The 21749-nt window shown below is 36.1% G+C and overlaps 1 protein-coding gene across 1 annotated transcript in view; it reads right to left on the minus strand.

Moving 5' to 3' along the window:
• The window catches only part of LOC145978042 (uncharacterized), a 34123-nt gene that overhangs the window by 11129 nt on the left and 1245 nt on the right, over window positions 1-21749 (minus strand). Inside the window, exons 2-7 of the mRNA XM_083110441.1 lie at window positions 18347-19828; window positions 16914-17075; window positions 6868-7030; window positions 6238-6359; window positions 3935-4173; window positions 1211-1386 (exon numbers count right to left, since the gene is read on the minus strand). Coding sequence (XP_082966567.1) covers window positions 1211-1386; window positions 3935-4173; window positions 6238-6359; window positions 6868-7030; window positions 16914-17075; window positions 18347-19828 — 2344 coding nt within the window. The remainder of the gene's footprint in view (window positions 1-1210; window positions 1387-3934; window positions 4174-6237; window positions 6360-6867; window positions 7031-16913; window positions 17076-18346; window positions 19829-21749) is intronic.

Raw genomic sequence — 21749 nt, forward strand, 5'->3', positions numbered from 1 at the left:
ATGAAGGCATCCTCCATACACATGTTTTCCCTTCGTGCCTAAACCCAACAAACTTCCAAATGATCAAAATTACTTCTAAAGGAGATATGGTTGTTTTTCTTTGTTAATGTCTGCAGGGGCAGCCATCTTGGATGTATGACGTCACACAGGCCATACGCCACAATAATAGTCATCAACAAAATATCACAGGCAGTAATTTTCCCCTTTATATGTCGGAATGTCAAGTAAAGTGTGAAATACGCTTTGAGTCCTTGCAGAAAAGAGCACGAAATAGTTTCACTAGAGATATCTCCATAAGAGTGCAAGATATGAAAAAAAACCTGTAAGAATTAATTTTGTTCCTTTGTCAATTCTTAACAAAACATGTATCTATAAAAAATTGTCAAGAACCACTCTAAAAGGAGTTATGATCGATTATATTTGTTAGTGCATGAAGCGGCAACCATTTTGGATTTATGGCACAGGCCATATGCCACAATTGCGGGCAAAACACCTGGTAGTACATGATTGTGTATCACACTAGCAACGTATCACCGGTAGCCTTCATTCAAAAACGCACAGACCATGAAATATTGACATATGGTCCTGGACCAATTATGTTTCTTGGCGTTTTCCATGCTCTTTAAATCAAGGGCCTACGGAAGAAAAGAAAATTCAAAATTCAAAATCATGCACATCATTCTATATCAATTATAGATATCTAGGTATGAGAAAGTAAAATCAGGTGGACTGAGCTTATTTCAATTTGTCCATAACACGTGGGCAATACTATGGATCATGTGATATATTAATATAACAGAAATTCTGACACTGAATATTTATAAATATTTCCTATAGCCATATAAAATTATCTATGACATGACACAGAGATAAATCAACAACACAAAGATAGGCTATCGTAGAAACTTGCTGAGGAAATTTAAGTTTGAAGAATGCCCGAATTTGGGTCTAGTATACTGTGTATACTAGTATACACCGTTAAAAACACCTGTGCTACGGAACTTTAAATATCAATGTAAATATAAACATATGCAAATATTAATATTAAGGTATCGAGTAATTCATGCACCACACATGAATACAATGTTGGGTTAAAAACCTACTGATTCACAATGTATTTATCAATGTCTGCATATTCTTGTGTGTAATCATCCTCCACTCACATACAGTAATTGTAATGTTACTGATAAGGCATTGAGACGTTATTTACCCGAACAGCGAGGCGTATTGAGTAAAGCACAAAAGTAATGTGATTGAGACTAAAGGCGGGACAAATAGTGGCTTTGTCTGCAGCCAGACGATCTTCAGCAACCTCTCAAGAGATTTCCCGGAAGGAGCCTCCGTCACTGTTGACCTTCTATCTCTCTCTTGGATTAACATTTGTACCTACAACGAAAGAAAATGCCTAAGTAGGTTAGGTATCAGTTAGGTTAGGTTAGGATTTAATGTTATTACCGTAGCTAGGTATCATCATGCTTTCAAACTCGAAATGTCTATCCTAGAAAAAATGACACACCTGCAAACTTGAAAAGAACTTGAATCTGGGGTTCTTACATACCAGACGCTTATTTTCGAGTCCCGTCGAACTTCCATTCTTCAATAAGATTCTAGTTAATATCTCTTGTGAAGCCAAAATTTAATTAAAACTACAGCGTGTCCCGCTTATACATAGAATAAAAGAAAAAATCACAACTTTTTTATTTACCAATATTTTTTGTACAAACTTTGTACAAACATATAACAACTCAGATGTTTTTTTTTTTTTTACAAATCAAGAAAACTAGCGCACTTTCACAAGTGAACCGTTAATGGCACGGCAAATGTAAAACCGGTTGTCAGCCTCAAGCTACACGTTTTGGAGCTTGTGCGGGGGCAATGTTGCTTACTGCAACCACAATTCTTTCACGCAAGTCTTGCAAACTTGCAAACAGTAAACTTTGTCCTTAACACACCCCTACAACAAAAAATCACACACAGTGAGGTCTGGTGACCGTGGGGGCCATTCAATTAAATTCGAAACTCTTCCTATCCATTTTCCATTGAAATGCTCGTCCAGGAAGTCTCTAACGAGATTTAAGAAATTAACCGGTTTCGCGTAACTGTTTTTCCCATTCTTTATTGAAATGTACGATGGAACTACTTCTTTAGCACCCAAACCATAACGTGCACGAAATCGTCTCTGCACAAGTGTTCACAGACTTCACTTCAGACAACGTTAGAACACAAAACACCTTTTCTTATGGCAACCACATGACAAATGGCTACTGAGAAACTGAAAATATCAGTTTTCAAGACATTCTGGCTACTGCGCATGCGCAACTATCACTGACAGAGTTGCTAAAAAAAAAATTGAGTCATTCTTTAAAATGAAACAACAATTATACCATTCTGACAGTTTGTTTAGAAGTTATGATTTTTTCTTTTATTATAGTACGTATAAGCGGGACTTGAAATTTCTTTTGTCAATACGTAGGGGAACTAGAGAGAAATGTTGTTTCTTGTGACATGCAAACACACGCAGTGTTGTATTTGAAAACGTTATGTTGTGAGCAGTGACTACTTGTACAGTGGGATCCATGAGTATTACCTTGCAAATTGTCCATCACCATGTTCGTGCTCTTTATTTGAGCCAATAACAGCTTCAAGAATTAAAAAAAGCTCAAAACGAACTGTTGACAACTTCTGCACCAGCATACATAAATATCTATCGCTTACAAACACATAGGATGTAAGAGAAAGATTAATGAAAATAGTCATGGACAATTTGCACGGTAATACTCAAGGATCCCACTGTACCGTAGCTTATGTTACATACATATTTGATGGACTATGTACACGCGTTAAAGAGTTAACCCTCGAAATGCACGAATTTGATTAGATTTAAAGTTAAAATGTACCAAAGTTTGATGCATTCTGTTTATTATATGGCAGACAAAACTTGTTTTTCGGTTCACATTGATCTAGTCCTTTTCTTAGCTCTTCTCAATCCAGTCCAGCAGAGCATAGAGTGTTTCAACTTTGGAACAAATTTATAAAATACGGGTCAATTCTCAGATGACGCATGTGTGAAATTCTGTAGTGAATGGTGTTTTTAATATATATATACGACCACACAGTACAGGTCCAAAATTGCTACTAATGGAATAATTCTGTAATTAATATAAACAAAATATACAACTTATACATAAAAATCCAGGTTGATATTTTCTGGGTATGTCGGTTTAGGGAAAATTTTCGACCTTGTTTTTTTTTTTATGCAGCGCATTTGTAAGAGTTTCAATTCAACCTACATGATTGAATTGAGATAAACCCATAATTTCTACACCTTCATGTAATGTATCTTTTATTCTTATTAATGAAAATGAAATATCTCCTAACCACGAACATGTCTGGGTTGTAACACTCCCATTAACTCTCAATGGAATCGTTACAAAAAGTGCAATAAATGCATCACTATACACTGTAGAGAACGCACGCATTACTAAATTTACTGATCCTGTACGAGGCAGAGAGTGTTGGACAGTAATTATCGGTCTCGTCTCGATCTTTTGAGTGGTCTGTGTTTTTCTCCGTCTTGTCCCTACTACTGTCGAATGATCTGGTCTTGCCTCGAATTTCCAGACGAGACCTAGACTTGTCTCGACTGTACTATACCTAAACGTGTTGAACAGCTTAACCAAGATAAGAATGACCTTGGCAAACTCACGAGCTAAAGTGCACATTCATTTGTTTTCTCCTCTCGCTTCCCCCTCATTCGTGCCTTTTAACAATGCTGCACACTTTGGCAACTCAAGAACAGGGGGGAACAATGAAAGCAGCTGATTACATTACGCATGCTCCCTCCGATTGCTTGAAAATTCGACTACAGCCTCACAGGGTCATTCTTATATTGGCCAAGCTGTAAAAATGAAATCAAGCAGTACTAGTTACCTACTGGATACGTTTCTGGCGGTTTCCTGGTGTTCATAGTGTATATCTTCCTAAAAGTTTCCAATGCATCTTCTGATCTACCACAGGACATCATGTATTTTGGACTATCAGGAAAGAAGAACAGTAGCAGCGCAGATATAAGATTTGGTAAAGTGCATAAAACAAGGAAAATCCTCCAGGAGTTGTAAGTAAACGAGGAGATTTGTATTTGCCAGTTGTGGGTAAGGACAAGCCAAGCGACGCCTGAAAAGCAAACAATATCTTAATACTGTGATACTACTTGCAACATCCTAGTGTAGAAGAAGTAAAAGTTGGTTAGATATATATATATATATAAATATATATATATATATATATATATATATATATATATACATATATCTACAGAGCATTCCATGACAAAGAGTCCATGAATCTCAATTTTTAAAATTAAATTAAATGCTGTAACTTTATTCTATCTTGTGAGTCATCTAAACTTGTCATTTGCATTAAAATTCAAGTATTGTACATAATTAACATGTTCTTTATTTTCATTAAATAATATTATGTGTTAATAATCTATTGTTTTGTATTGTGTCCCACCCGTGACACAAAAAGAACAATAAATTCCCTCTTTAACTGTTACATTTTCCCTTCAACTCCACTAAGGTCTAAATATATTAAGTTACCTTGTAAATCACCATCCCTGAGACCTTCTGTAAACAAACGGTCTCACCGATTCGATGAATCACTCCGCGTCAGCTGATCCATGACCGCAATCATCTGCTGTTACACTCATAGTTTGTCGCACCTATTCATTTTATATAAGAGCCTCTGAATGTGAGAACCCGTTCTCAAAACATCAGACGAATATGCAGCCGCATACATTGTTACTCTCCCGGTCATTCTCTCTTTCATAACCCTTAAAACTGCAGACACTGACACACCACTGCACTGGGATACCAACTTAACCACTTCATTTACTGGTTTCTCAGGATACTACTGACAGAACGTTACATAAATATTGAGTAGAATCTGTTTCTCACCCCTTTTCAAAGGGTGTCCTTGCTGGTGTTTTGAAAACAAGCTCGGAGAACACGGAGACTTTCCCTCGCGCATAGAACTCGGCATGTTATTTTTCTAAGGATAAGTCAGGCAATATTACTAAGTTGCACTACTTCCTTGCTGTTCACATGATTATCTTTAGAAAATAACCAATGTTATAAAATATCATTATGTACACAAATCTCTAAGCTCATTGAAAGTTTCAATGCATATTCCTACAAAATGTTCACACTTATCTTGCCTTGCCATGTCACCAAGTTATTTTACGAAGTGCACTATATTTGGCGGAACAAAAATCGTTATTACGATGCTTGTCAAAGTTTCCAACCGCAATAAATTTACGAACTTTTTGTCTTGTTTTGATCATCATCAATATATTTATTGGACTTACAGCAATGCATATGGCTGTTTATGCCCATTATATATTTTATTTACATAAGATACAATTTACATAAAATGTACAAACAAATTTCAAATACACTTCTATCTATATCATCCTTAGAAATATACATTACCATGTTATATCATTTTGTCTAAAAAATGCAAGTAAAATATATTCAAAGAAAGAAGCCAAATTTATGGGAAATGATTACTGGTGAAAAGAGTTAACCATAAAGGTGAAGCAATAAGTAAAAAAGAAAGAGCATTGGGTTTAAAGTGAGACGTCATTTGCGGCAGCGTATCCCATACTACAAATTTGTCATTGTTTTACCTTACGTAATGAATCCTGTAACAACGCTGGATTTTCGTGTGGATTATTTTACTTCTATGAGTTTGCAATGCTTTCTGCATGCAGGTGGTTTTGTTTACAGAAGGTGTCAGGGTTTGTGATTTGAACTTATAGAATATTCAAAGATCAATTACCTTCTCCCTTTGTCTCATAATTTGAAAATTCACAGAAATTAAAATAAATTTCTTGTTAAGTAAAGAGGCAGTGTCTCGTTATAAACGACACCACAAAAGTTCGGTGCAAGTTAGCCAATTGCTGCTGAGAAAAATTACTGCACAGAGAGCGCTATGATTTCATTTGGTGTCGAATTTCAAAAGATGGTGAACAAGTAGTTCGAGTACCACCGCACAGAAGACACAATTATAATAGGTAGAGATTATACAGTCAAATTTCCGCAGATTACATTCCGATGTATACAATTGGTGGACATTGTAATTATATTCTCATATATCCAAGCGTCCCTCTAACATGAAATATATAATCAATAGCTGATCTGTCACATTTAATGTCATTAAATGACTTCAGCAAAGTACCTGGTAAAGCCATTGCAGCTACAGAAGCAAATATCCCCAACCAACAGATGACTCGAGCTCTATGTTCTGAGGAATGTAATTCTCCAATGTAGGCAAACATCACTGATGAAGGAGCTCCCAAACTGAAAGAAAAAACTATATTATAAACGGTAATTTGCATGTACATGCAGGGGCATAGTAGCCAATATAGCAAGGGGGGTATTTGCCACCTAAGCCCTCTCCGTATAAAATATTTTGATTACTTCTTGAATTCGATATTATCAAAACAAGAATGTAAACAATGGATACATTCAACCGTCATTGTGTCATTTAGTAAACTGTAATACAACGCAAAAACTAATGACGCGAAATTCGGAGCGAAGCTACCAAACATCATTTTCTTTCTTTCAAATTTATATTGGGATATTTTATCTTGCAAAAGGCCGAAAAATTATTGCAGTTGCATGCACAAGACATGCGCATATTTTTAAAATTGAATTATTTACTTTACAGTTTGGTTGTAATAGCCAACGGGCACGGTCCAAAATAGCAATTTCTTCTTCAACATTTTACAGTGTAGATACGTTCAGTTTCTTCACTCTCTAGTTTATCTGATAGACAATGTAGCACATTTTTATGACAGATACTTACAAAAATCCACCGAGGCACCTGAAAACCAGGAGCATCCACAACCACTGAGAAAAGCTGGCTATGAAAGTGGAGACAAAGATCATAGCGAGGGCTATGATCAAGACTCTCCTTCTGCCATAAGTATCAGCCATGAACCCCCAGAAGTGGGATCCTATTATCATACCTGGAAAGAAAGAGCATGTTGGTTTACTACTACATGGGAATAAAGCGAGATGAGACTGTAACATACCCCTGTCAACAACTGTGGTTTAACAGATCTAAACTTTTTTTTAATTGTTCAATAAACATTTTACATTAATTATGGAATCCAATCAACAATTTAACATATCATTTTAATGATTGATAGAATCTTGATTACATATTTATGTGTATGTATATATGTATGCATGTATGTATGGGAGTGAGTGAGAGTGAGTTTATAGGTGGCCCAAAGACATAATGGATGGTCAATTTAGGTAATATATTTTTTCATAACCTCTGCATGTTTCAGAATTTGTTATTTAGAATCAACTATAATTTTGTGGTACAGTCATGTTCAAAAAATTTGTCGCATGGATTTTTTCTAAGTCCAACGTCTTACGAAATTATGTTGGTAGCTCTGAAACAAGGAAGTGTTGTGAAATATACGATCCTCCAATCAGAGTGAAGTTCGATTCTGAGGAGCAGGAGGCGTGACTCACGGTCTTGTCCACAGGAAGTTCAACCAATGCAGCATTTCCAAATATGAGATAACGTCCCCATTGGTTAAATATTGTTTCAATAATGCGAATCGGCAGAAAGATTGCGCAAAAGTTTACTTTGTCGTTTTAATACTTTTAATCGTTTCAAATTAGTATTAAATTGTCCCAATTATAGTTCAAGAGCTTAATATAATGTATTCATGTATGTGTTTGACAATCATATACCTATCACTCATTAGAACAATTTTCACATTGTTTTCACTACGTGAGATGACATTTCATTTACATTTACGATAAAATAGTGGTTTGGGTGTAATAACAGTTTTCATTAATTAATTTAGAGATGCATTTTTATTTGTTGAGTTAATGATTAGGTTAATTCGTTATTTCTCGCGAAAAGAGGGAACCACAGCTGAAAGAAAATACACAACTTGTATTATTGAGGTCAAGAGTTCGTTTTAACATCACTTTTTGCACACATAGGCTAATCACGACTCGGGATACATTTAAATTGGAATCTGAAACATTATGCGACCTGACTGGAACTCGGAAAAGGACACACCGATTACAAGACGTCGATACATTACCACTTGGTCTGGCGAACGCCAATAATAATGAGGGGTTGTGGGAGTGGGAGAGGGGTGACGGAAAGTAGAAAATAAATAGTATTTTTGGGGGTATTTAATGTTATATTTATACACATACAAACCTAAGAAAATATTTATTTTGATACATGTGTGTGGGGGGTGGGGAAGGGGGAAAAGAGAGGGACAGAAAGATATTGGGAGAGATGGGACGAAGAGGTGATTGTGGAAAATGTTTTATTTGACGTTCAGTAATAAAACAATCAAATCAATGATGATTATCTTATAAATACCATATTTAATGTAAATTTGTTTTAAAAATGGGGGCGGGGAGCTGTTTGTTTTACGTTCAGTGCAGGATAACAAGTGGAGACACATAGTGGTTCGTATCTCACTTTAAACTGTAGGTCCAGGCCCCATTAGCCTATCTGTGTATAACGTGGATTTAGAATTCAGTAGAAAATAACGTCGATCTAGTATTTTGGATTTTAGATGCGTTGAGACCACTAAAATTTCCAATTCTTATAAGAAGAAACCTGTTTTCATATTACCATCCATTTTGAAAGAGATAGAGTTAATTGTATAATCTTTCGTTGTTAGTTTCAAAGAAGACTAATTCAAATAGTAACAATGGGAACGAATAAAGCTTACGAAAAGTTTTTGCCACCGTGCGGATTTGAACCCACGACCATTAGAGTGACAACCCAGTGCGATAACCACTACCCCACGAGTTCGTTCCTTCCTACGGCATGATTATGAGTTAAGACTAATGCGTTCAATATGCATTAGAAATATAATCCCCACCCGCCTCTTTATAAACAACACACCCAAACGCTCCTTTGTAGCAAATGAAATAAAGGTGGTATGAATGTCACAAAACATTTAAGCAAAATCTACTATATTTACGACGCAATCGTTTTACATGGAGAGGCTACAGCTTCGAGAATTGAGGTTGTGACGTGGCTTCTTGTAGTTGTAGGGTAGATATTCGTATGGCAAGGTTCCAGCGTGCACTAGCCATTAATTTCCGAGAAAAAAACTTCAATTTTTTTTTTTTATGATGGTAAAGTGATAGGCTATCAGTATTACACGCCAAAGATTATAGGTTTGACTTCTGTTCGATTACCCCTATTATTATTATATATAGCAACTAAGTATTGTATTTAATTAATAATTGAAAGAAATAAAAATGTTATATATATATTTTTTAAAAAATAACACTCCTTTCTAATGATTTTTCAATGTTATTTTTTAAAATAATTTTTCAGAATATGTTTTTGAATTTCTCATCATTTTACTAGGATTTGCATAAAAATGATCCATGTGTCATATTCGACGAAATGTCATGTACAGCGAAAGTTATACATTTTTATTTTAGGGAAAATTATCAAGAAACAAAACAAATAAATACTATTGACATCCTTTTGTGAATAGTATTTATATTACATTATTTTTTGTTCACCATGTATAGTTGCATTCTTATAAAAAGCATGAAAAACAGTATATTCTCTACATTTCGCAAAGCAAATAATATACGAATTTTCGTAATAAGTAAAATGCAATAAATAATTATTCGGTTTAATATGAAATAAAAATCGCAGAGTTAACCGAACGGTGAATCGAACACAGAATTTTACAACCCATAAAATGCCTTGTAGCCTTTGCAATGAAGTGATGTAGATTCAAGTAATAAAATTTAATGCAAAATCGTAAGTTATAAGATTGTTCAAATATATTAAATCAATGTGTCCATAAGTTATTATACTGTCAGCCATTTGGCACATCTCGTTACAAAATCTCAGCACATCATCATTCACTAGTTAATCGAATTGAATATTGATTCACTTCACAGTTCAAATTGCAACAATAGTTTCGACTCATATCACGTGAGATGTAAACTCAATTCAATTCTCTCATTGTATGTAACTTGTATGTTGAGCTCATGTAGAAATATCAATTATGAACTCTAATCTAAATTTGACGCTACAATCGCTTGATCAACTCTTGCGTCTCGCTGCCAGACATTCTACGTTCCTGTTTGCTCCAGGTCGCTTCTGCATTTCATTATCATTGTTTTTACCTCTGTTTCATTCTCATTGTCGTTATAAACCTACGTAATTTCTACTGTTTACAGTAGACAGAATCTACTGTTATCAATTGTAGTACTCTACTGTGTCTCTCGGAAATCTACTCAAAATCAAAGATTTCCTACTGAACATTTTCAGTAGGCCTAATGTGTAATTACAGTTGAGGAACTACAAGTGAAATATTCTCTTCAGTATTACATGTAATATTGCATGTAGTGTGTTTGAATTTCAATTTGAATTCAAAATCTTGGGTGCATCAGCACTTAGGCTATTTTGCACCTGTCACTTTATACGGGGTCCAGCCCCTTACCAGAACTAAAATAACATAACTGTAACGTCGTGTTGTAACTAAAATATTAAAATATTCTGAATTCGGTTAAAAGCTGAGGCTGTAAAGAGGCACTCAGCACCCACAAGGACCAAACACACGACAACACAGAAAATTATACTGGCCATGGGGCCAGTCGCCAGAACCTCGTTCGTCTGCAAACTGAAGTCCAGGGTGTACTACGTGGAAGCAACAATTGGGTGTACATACTTCGTGGAAGGTCATCCCTTACACCCTTGTAGTGTGTTTAGCTCAGCATGTTAGCTGTAAATATAACTTTTTTATTCCTCCTCACTAACAATTTGTTTTTATATCTATTTAAAATTTAAACCAACCTCACTTCCATGTAGTACACCCTGAACTGCATTTTGCAGACTAAAGAGGCTCTGGTGACTGGACCTACTGTTAGTATAATCTTTGTAGGACTGCGTGTGTGTTGTCCTTGTTTGTGCTGACTGTCTGTCGCTTTACAGGCTCAGCTTTTAACCCAGGTAAGGATATTTTAGTTTTCAGACACGCTTTTATTTTTGTCATGATAAGGGGCTGGACCCCGTATAGCGTGACGGGTGTAAAATACCCCAAGTTTTCAGGCACACAAATTGTAATTCAAATTTAAAACATCTTAACATAGATGTTTCAAAACACCTATTGATCTACTGAAAACAGTAGACAAAAGTTTCATTGGAGTAAGTAGAAAAGAGTCATGAAATAATACCCAAAGACGTCAACCATTATGAATTAATGTTACATACTTTTTTTTATTTCACTTTCCAAAACCTAGGAGCTCAAAATAATACATGGCATGCGATTTACTAGACAGTCTGCTTTTCTGTGATTGATTCGTCGTGCCCAGTCGGGGATTACTACCGTTCAAGGTAAAAGGGGAAGGGGAAGAAATCCACCACAGTACCATGACGTATGAAGTAACATGTTCACAGGCATCCAATACAACTGATAAGGGTTCACCTGACCTTGGAAGTGTAGGAAACACGTTTCACGCTGGTTTCCAGAATGCTGTGGCTAATCTGGAACTAACGGTGGAATAAGAAATAGTTTGTAACATTTAACAATGACATTTCGCATTTACAAAATATGAGATATGTAGACTTTGATTTATTTATTATAGTAGACGGTAGAGAATTACTTACCACGAAAGTCAAGTTCTAAATTGCAGACATCAAAATCTACTCCAGGTTGTAAAATACATTTGTGATAGACAGCAGATAGGTTAATAAGGTTTACAAGATTGCTAACGACTCTTAAGACAAACGTTCAAAGAATGTTATTGAGTGAGAAAATGGGAAATTGTTAAAAATAGCGGCCTTGTTGAGTGAAGATCGAAGGTTCGAATCTCTTATAGAACCGGCTATTTTTTTACACTAATTTTTGGTGCGTAATATATTTAATGTATTGTCGACATTTATAAGAAACAAAATATGAAAACTCTCCTCCTCTGTAACGGTGCGGTCTAAGACTCTGTGCTTTGGATTCCGACTGCAGCGGGACGGCATGGATTCGAGTCGTCCTGGGTTCTCGGCCTGTTATCTGTATAGGACCAGTGGCAACCTACCATCGTGAGGAAATTGGGGAGCTACGAGTTACTGGTGTAACCTGGTTTCAGATATCTTCTATAACGGCTGAGGGTTCGACGTGCTGACCAACGTCACCTCGTTGCCAGTTGAAGATAACTCTAGGTAGGATTGTGGAAGGGAGACTGACAGTCGGGAGATAGCCCATGGCCCTTCGAGGTTTTAAAATATGAAAACTATTCCTTCCGTGAATCTAATTTCTCGTCATTGTCACGTGAGATTTCTTTTCAGTATGACTCCTGCAATACTAATTAGTTCCTAAGTAGGATAATGAAATGGACAAAGAGATATTAAATTATGAGTTCACTGTTTAAAAATTTTGCATTAACACATTTTTATATTTACATACCTCTTTACAAATTCCTGAGCACGTCACTACAAATGAACCAATCTAGTGCACACTGGAGCCTTGGCTTATCGATATGGGGTATCCTACAATTACACTCAAACCACAACCTCAATTCTCGAAGCTGTAGCCTCTCCATGTAAAACGATTGCGCCGTAAATATAGTAGATTTTGCTTAAATGTTTTATGACATTCATACCACCTTTATTTCATTTGCTACAAAGGAGCGTTTGGGTGTGTTGTTTATAAAGAGGCGGGTGGGGATTATATTTCTAATGCATATTGAACGCATTGGTCTTAACTCATAATCATGCCGTAGGAAGGAACGAATTCGTGGGGTAGTGGTTATCGCACTGGGTTGTCACTCTAATGGTCGTGGGTTCAAATCCGCACGGTGGCAAAAACTTTTCGTAAGCTTTATTCGTTCCCATTGTTACTATTTGAATTAGTCATCTTTGAAACTAACAACGAAAGATTATACAATTAACTCTATCTCTTTCAAAATGGATGGTAATATGAAAACAGGTTTCTTCTTATAAGAATTGGAAATTTTAGTGGTCTCAACGCATCTAAAATCCAAAATACTAGATCGACGTTATTTTCTACTGAATTCTAAATCCACGTTATACACAGATAGGCTAATGGGGCCTGGACCTACAGTTTAAAGTGAGATACGAACCACTATGTGTCTCCACTTGTTATCCTGCACTGAACGTAAAACAAACAGCTCCCCGCCCCCATTTTTAAAACAAATTTACATTAAATATGGTATTTATAAGATAATCATCATTGATTTGATTGTTTTTATTACTGAACGTCAAATAAAACATTTTCCACAATCACCTCTTCGTCCCATCTCTCCCAATATCTTTCTGTCCCTCTCTTTTCCCCCTTCCCCACCCCCCACACACATGTATCAAAATAAATATTTTCTTAGGTTTGTATGTGTATAAATATAACATTAAATACCCCCAAAAATACTATTTATTTTCTACTTTCCGTCACCCCTCTCCCACTCCCACAACCCCTCATTATTATTGGCGTTCGCCAGACCAAGTGGTAATGTATCGACGTCTTGTAATCGGTGTGTCCTTTTCCGAGTTCCAGTCAGGTCGCATAATGTTTCAGATTCCAATTTAAATGTATCCCGAGTCGTGATTAGCCTATGTGTGCAAAAAGTGATGTTAAAACGAACTCTTGACCTCAATAATACAAGTTGTGTATTTTCTTTCAGCTGTGGTTCCCTCTTTTCGCGAGAAATAACGAATTAACCTAATCATTAACTCAACAAATAAAAATGCATCTCTAAATTAATTAATGAAAACTGTTATTACACCCAAACCACTATTTTATCGTAAATGTAAATGAAATGTCATCTCACGTAGTGAAAACAATGTGAAAATTGTTCTAATGAGTGATAGGTATATGATTGTCAAACACATACATGAATACATTATATTAAGCTCTTGAACTATAATTGGGACAATTTAATACTAATTTGAAACGATTAAAAGTATTAAAACGACAAAGTAAACTTTTGCGCAATCTTTCTGCCGATTCGCATTATTGAAACAATATTTAACCAATGGGGACGTTATCTCATATTTGGAAATGCTGCATTGGTTGAACTTCCTGTGGACAAGACCGTGAGTCACGCCTCCTGCTCCTCAGAATCGAACTTCACTCTGATTGGAGGATCGTATATTTCACAACACTTCCTTGTTTCAGAGCTACCAACATAATTTCGTAAGACGTTGGACTTAGAAAAAATCCATGCGACAAATTTTTTGAACATGACTGTACAAGAAATAATAATAAATGTTCACTTTCTCGTCCGAGGTGCAGACTGACAAGTCCCACTTATTAAGTGTTGTTGTATTTGGTCCCCAATAAATTGTGTGGTAGAAAGAATAATATAAAATTATCCAGTTTCTCATGGTAGACTGACATAGAAACCACATTAAGACTGATAGAAATTATAGTTCAAATCACAAACCCTGACACCTTCTGTAAACAAAACCACCTGCATGCAGAAAGCATTGCAAACTCATAGAAGTAAAATAATCCACACGAAAATCCAGCGTTGTTACAGGATTCATTACGTAAGGTAAAACAATGACAAATTTGTAGTATGGGATACGCTGCCGCAAATGACGTCTCACTTTAAACCCAATGCTCTTTCTTTTTTACTTATTGCTTCACCTTTATGGTTAACTCGGTAAATTTCTCGTATCGGACAAACGGATTTCTTCAAATTTACAGGAGAAATTACTTACCGAATGCAGTTTCTTTAGACTTGTGGAAGTTCGGGGAAGTGTTTTCTCGCATCGTTCATTGAATTTTGCCGGTAAATCATCTATTTTTCGATATAGATGATGCACGAAAGCTCTTGCATCCATTTACTTCCAGGTGGATGTAGCCTGTGTGTGATGACGTAATCCCGGTCAGTGTTTCCAAACACGTGTTTTTGTAACTGAAGAAGGTACGTTTCCGCAAATGGTTTGTGGGGCTATGTGTCAATGGTTCGTGGGGCTATGTGTCAATGGTTCGTGGGGCTATGCGTCAATGGTTCGTGGGGCTATGCGAGAATGGTGTGTGGGGCTATGCATATTTTTTCAAAACCAATTTTTAACTATTGGAACCTATTGTGACCCTACCTAACCTAACCTTACCGGAAATGGTTCGTGGGGCTATGTATGAATGGTTCGTGGGGCTATGCATCAATGGTTTGTGGGGCTATGTAGGTATTTTTGGGTGCAGTGGGGTGGAAACACTGCATGCCGAGTACGGTAGTGAAACTGTGACCGCCATTTTGCATATTACCGAAGGCAAAAAGAAACGAAGAAAACTTACTCGATATGTCGCAAATAGAGCTTATTTCCGTGAAATAAGCGAAATGCCACCTTCAGCAATGTTTCTCAATGCAGAATACGTAAGTACGAATATTCAAATTAAATGAAGTAGTAAATTTCAGCTGTTTGTCCCATACGAGAAATTTACCGTTAACTCTTTTCACCAGTAATCATTTCCCATAAATTTGGCTTCTTTCTTTGAATATATTTTACTTGCATTTTTTAGACAAAATGATATAACATGGTAATGTATATTTCTAAGGTTTGATATAGATAGGAGTGTATTTGAAATTTGTTTGTACATTTTATGTAAATTGTATCTTATGTAAATAAAATATATAATGGGCATAAACAGCCATATGCATTGCTGTAAGTCCAATAAATATATTGATGATGATCAAAACAAGACAAAAAGTTCGTAAATTTATTGCGGTTGGAAACTTTGACAAGCATCGTAATAACGATTTTTGTTCCGCCAAATATAGTGCACTTCGTAAAATAACTTGGTGACATGGCAAGGCAAGATAAGTGTGAACATTTTGTAGGAATATGCATTGAAACTTTCAATGAGCTTAGAGATTTGTGTACATAATGATATTTTATAACATTGGTTATTTTCTAAAGATAATCATGTGAACAGCAAGGAAGTAGTGCAACTTAGTAATATTGCATGACTTATCCTTAGAAAAATAACATGCCGAGTTCTATGCGTGCGGGAAGGTCTCCGTGTTCTCCGAGTTTGTTTTCAAAACACCAGCAAGGACACCCTTTGAAAAGGGGTGAGAAACAGATTCTACTCAATATTTATGTAACGTTCTGTCAGTAGTATCCTGAGAAACCAGTAAATGAAGTGGTTAAGTTGGTATCCCAGTGCAGTGGTGTGTCAGTGTCTGCAGTTTTAAGGGTTATGAAAGAGAGAATGACCGGGAGAGTAACAATGTATGCGGCTGCATATTCGTCTGATGTTTTGAGAACGGGTTCTCACATTCAGAGGCTCTTATACAAAATGAATAGGTGCGGCGAACTATGAGTGTAACAGCAGATGATTGCGGTCATGGATCAGCTGACGCGGAGTGATACATCGAATCGGTGAGACCGTTTGTTTACAGAAGGTCTCAGGGATGGTGATTTAGACCTTAGAACAATTATAGAGGTAACAATCTGACACTCTAGAAGCAGTTTTATTTACATTTTATTTCTTTGTATATGATTCATGAAACATATAAAGAGAAAAATACGTATAACCCAGGAAATTTACAGATAGTAATCTATCTTCTTGCATAGCAAAATTTCTTCTAATGTATTCTGCCAGCATTATATAAAAATACATTTAAAGGTAACGGACTGACACAATTGGCAATCTATGAATATGGATTTTCTGAATAAAACTTAGTGGAATAGTACTTGATGAAATTTTTTACAGAAAATTTTACAGTTTAGAAACACATGTATTGTATGTATATTCGCAATCAGAAGATATTCTCCTCTAAAACAATGCACAGCACATTATTCTTCACTGTTATAAAATTTTGACCACCAAGGTTGACACTTTTCTGAAATTCATCATTAAAAAATCTTACCCACATATTGTATGCTGTTTACGAGGCCTTTCTCTTGTATTGTCAAACGGAAGTCACATTCCAAAGCAGGTAGCAGGTAGCCGGTGCCCACCATCTCAAACGTCACAGCAATGAAGCACATTCCAGAAGCGAATAACAATAGAATACTAAACAACCCATAACCTGAAAATAAAAGATTCGAAATTTCATAATCTCATTTTGTCATTGATTGATCAAATTGTTCAAATCTGATAACCCTGTTGTGCCCAAGGTGAGTGCATTCAGGTGAACCCACCAGGTTGAAATTTTTATGAGGAAGTTTGGAAGTACTTTATCAATTAACAAGTAAAAATATTTATTGAGTGCGTTGCTAATTATGTTACGAATAACTAAAGTAAATTATTAGATTAAAAACATTAACACAATTATAAATTTGTGCACGTACAAGAAGCAATAAGCAAAATGTGGCGTTAATTGCAGAACGTTATAAATAATTTAAATGGAGTTTGCATCGATTTCTGTGTCTTATTACATTACCAATGGCAAACATAAAAGAACACAAATTGTCCATAATCACGTTCAAATATATTGTTTTATGCAGTGAATCCTAACAATTTGTATTTGTCGCAGGCTGTATTATGTAAGCCTGCAAAAGTTTTCCTGAGGAGATTTGAAATCAAAAACTATTGCCTGAAATATGATATACCACACCATAATATACTACAAGTCATCATGAACTCTTAATTAAAATTATAGAGATACTTCCTTAATTGTTTATATGATAATAAAATGATTGAAAGATACAGAAAAGTAATATATTTTTAAGTATGGTTGAGTTGAAACAATTGAAATAAAAGCACTTTTTACTTCAATAACTTCTGACAAATACCTTCAAAGCATGAGGTAAAAAAAAGATGAATTACATTCAGTTCTTTTGCATGTTCTACAACAACAACAACAAAAAGGGGTCAGGTAGAAAATCTAAGAAAGAAACTATTATGTGAGAAAGTGGCAGCAAGAGGAGAGAGATAGAAGAAGTGAGAGAAAAAGGAAATAGAATATCAAATGGAAAATATAGAAAAAGTAACTGAGAACAAGAGCAAAGAAGAAGGAAGTTACACTAAGTTACACACTAAGTTCACTTCCTTGGTTAGAAGTGTGAGAAAGGAAGGCACAATTGATAAAGGAGAAAAATAAAAAGGAAAGCAGAAAACATGAAGGAAAGAAATAAATAAAAGGAAGGCTTTAATGAAAAGGACTAAATGCAGTGCAGACGATGAATACGGAAGGAAGAATATGCAAAATTTGAATATAAATTAAATACGTACTACCTACAAATATACATGTCCATTCAGGATTAAATAAACTTTAGATGATATTTCATACTAAAAATTGATTCATTTTGAAGGAAGTTTCCATTATAATTTTAGTTACACGTTACAGACACTACTTACCGGTAAGGGAAATAGCCGTTTCGAAGTCAACTGCACGGTTGCTCCCACCATTGTACTGCTCTGTGTCCTTCCAGTCTCCTATTGATATTCTAGTTTCCATGTCTTCCGCAAACTCAACTACAGACTTTTGTGTGGTTAGTTTCGGTATGTGTCCATTTCCTTTGGTATCCTGGTTTTCTTCCTTGTTTTCCTCCTCTTGTACAGGTTGTTGGTATTTATCCACGAATATGAGTGTTGGAGCACTTCTCCTGGTTAATCGAAAATCGTATACGGGTTCTACTGAACTTGGGCTTTCTGGGATCGAAGACAGTTGTCTCCATACACTGAACAGAGATTCAAATTTACTATCTTCAATTTGGTACATTTTGGTGTCGCTACTGTTGTTATGCTCTTCCTCACAAGGTTCACTATCTTGATTAGAATTAGTGTCAGCTTTATCATCTTCAGCATCTGGCGTGGAAACATGAAGGTCACCATTTAACACAGGATGATCATCACCTGAGAGAATATCTTTGCTTGAAGTTCTTGGAATTTGTTCTCTACTTTCACTGCTATTTCCTTCGTTTCCTAAAATATCTTTGCTTGATGTTGCCTCATTATCTACAAGTGACTCCTGTTCTTCACTAGGCATTGTCGTTTCATCGCCTTTCACAGGTAACTCGTTCGGTGTAAGTTGTTCCTGTGAAACAGATTGCGTCAACGCTTCAGTTATTTGTTCTTTTTCTGATGTTCCTGTTTCGTTCGACTCTGTTAACTCTTCTAAGTTTTCTTCTGCATTTGTTTCGGTACCTGTCGCGCATTCTTTTGACTGATCTTGTTCCTTCTCTTCCACGTTTGGGGTCGACTTTGTTTCGATCTCTGAGTCACCTTCTGTTTGTTCTTTTTTCTTCTCAGTTTCAGATGATTCTGCATACGGTTCGACATCGTCTTCATTGTCATTTGGGTGACTGTGTTCTGTCACCGAAATTATTATGCAACCTTGTTCCGTTTGACAGTTTATGGAAGGCACAACGTATTTAACCGATTCTGTTGCAGATGGAACGGCTGATGATGATTCTACTTGTGCACTTTCGAATTTTGATTCTCCATCTTCATTTGTATGACTTTCTGACTCTTCTGTAAGAGCTGATTCCGCTAAAGTTCCCGTTGATAATTTCTCAGTTTCATCAAGTGTTCCTGTTAAATCTTTTACTTCTATGTGCTGAAACTCAATGCCATTTTCTGTACTTGAGGGTATTTGTTCTTCACCGACATTCTTAGCTATAGCGTCAGCCTCATTCTGGTCAGCTGTAACAGTGTACTTTGCTAAACTGCCTTCACTTATTTCTGATTCTTCTTCTTCACTCGTTCCTGGTTCTTTTTCTTCACAAACTCTCCGATCTTGATTCTCTTCTTGCTCGATCTCTGGGTGATCGGAGGATATGCTGTGGACTGCAGAAGTTGGCCTTGAACCGGTTGAAGCGTTTGGAAGATTTACCCTTACTAGAAAAGAAAGTTTACATTATTAAGTACAATAGAGAGGCACTAACTGTAATAACGTGTAGTAAATTTATTTATGTTGTAGCAATAACTATAATAACATATCCACTTGTTGAATTGCTTTTATAGATAATATACGTAGATAATACGTTTGAAATGAAAATGCATAGTAAGGGTGACAGAAGGGTTTGATCTTAATATTTTCAAATAAAAAAATATACAGGGTGGCTCATAAAGTCACTTAACACCCTCGGCACAAGGCCACTGCAGCGTGCAACATAGAAATGGTGATGACCAATCGTTGCCAGGCCAAGGGGGAACCACATTGACGCCACCCGCACGGTCGGCGGCCATCTTGATGTCCGCCATCTTGAATTCAACTTCAGAATTTTAAATGAGAAGGGGGTGATATAATATATCAAATCAGACTAGAATTTCACGAGAAATGCAATGGTGAAGGTTTTTTTATGTATCTTTAACCAGTAAAAAGTTATGACTGAATTCTTGTACCAATTTGCTCCTTTTCGAGGTGTTACAAAAATGCCTAAAAACTTGTTTAGCTCATCGGTAATGCATCAAGATCAAAGTGACGTCTAGGGAGAGAAGTTCGCATGCCATTGCACAAGATTTTAATCGGATACATCCATGGAGAGCTGTGGATTATAAATGGTTGTCGCGAACAATTACAGTGTGACGCTTCCATTGAATTAAAAGTCCTTCACTGACAAGGCTAATGTTTATGTGACTTTTTGAGCCACCCTGTATATTTTAAAAACGCTTAAAGTGAGAACTGTAAAGAATTTAAGTCATTGTCGGTAATAAAGCAATTGATAAGTATATGCTCCATTTCGAGTGTTTAGCTTGTGATATTTTTATATGCGCATAATGTAACATTTCCACATGAATTTACGAGGTATAGATTCATATACTCCACCTCCATCTTTTTTTACTTCAACTCCACATGTGGTATTTGTAACACGTAGTCAGCCCAGTCTTACTATTCTAATAAGCTTGAATATGACTGTTGCATCAATGCTAATTCATTAACAACATTCAAGATCTGTCTTTTATCAACATCTAAGGTGATATGTCGCAGAGTCTGAATACAATTAAGTCGAGGATCGCAGAAAGGACCCTAGTCCATTCGGGTGGGTTAGGAACATTTGCCTGGAGTCACGGTTTCCGGAATATACTCTTGCCCAACTTTGGGTGGCAAGGCACGCATTGTGATACTTGCCTGGAATGACCAACTTCAGTGTAATCACCAGATATACGTATGGTATATTTAATGTAAAGGAGAGGAGGTGAGCTTGTTTCTTTACAAGTTCATGAATATTAATTGGTGAGTTATCCTGGTGCTCAGTGTCTTCTCGGAGAATTGTTGATCAAAGAATAAACATCGGGACGTGCCCTTCAATGCAAACTGTTAGCTTTCATCTCAAGCTTCGAAAACGTTGTTGGTTCGGTGACGCCTATCCGAAAAGATACATACGTAGGAAAGTTGTATTTAATTATTTCTTTTCTATTTTTTCTAAAAAATATTCATTCTGCTTTTGTTGTTTTCGTTTCCATCCCTGTCTATAATTTTTACTTTTCTGTAGGAAATACAGCACATTCCTCTTCATTCCATTTCTCCACCTTTGGAGTCCGTGCAACTGTCACTGCCTAATTTGGGGCTATCAAGGTCACTGGGTCACTCCGAGTATGTATCACAAACTCGAATATTCATTCTCCATGAATTTTTTGCCAGTCACCCATCAATATCAATATTTGTGACATAGCCCCACAATACCAAAAAGAGCTGTCTAGAACATTGGGGTGTGCAAGGAGGGGAGGTTGGTGTGGTTCATAGTCCCCATTTTGCCCAGTATTCGTAAAAAAATAACGTCAAAATCAGGCAAAATGAGGGCTGACTGCTAAGAAA

Source organism: Lepisma saccharinum, chromosome 24, assembly GCF_977018435.1.
Source record: "Lepisma saccharinum chromosome 24, izLepSacc3.1, whole genome shotgun sequence".
Taxonomy (NCBI): domain Eukaryota; kingdom Metazoa; phylum Arthropoda; class Insecta; order Zygentoma; family Lepismatidae; genus Lepisma; species Lepisma saccharinum.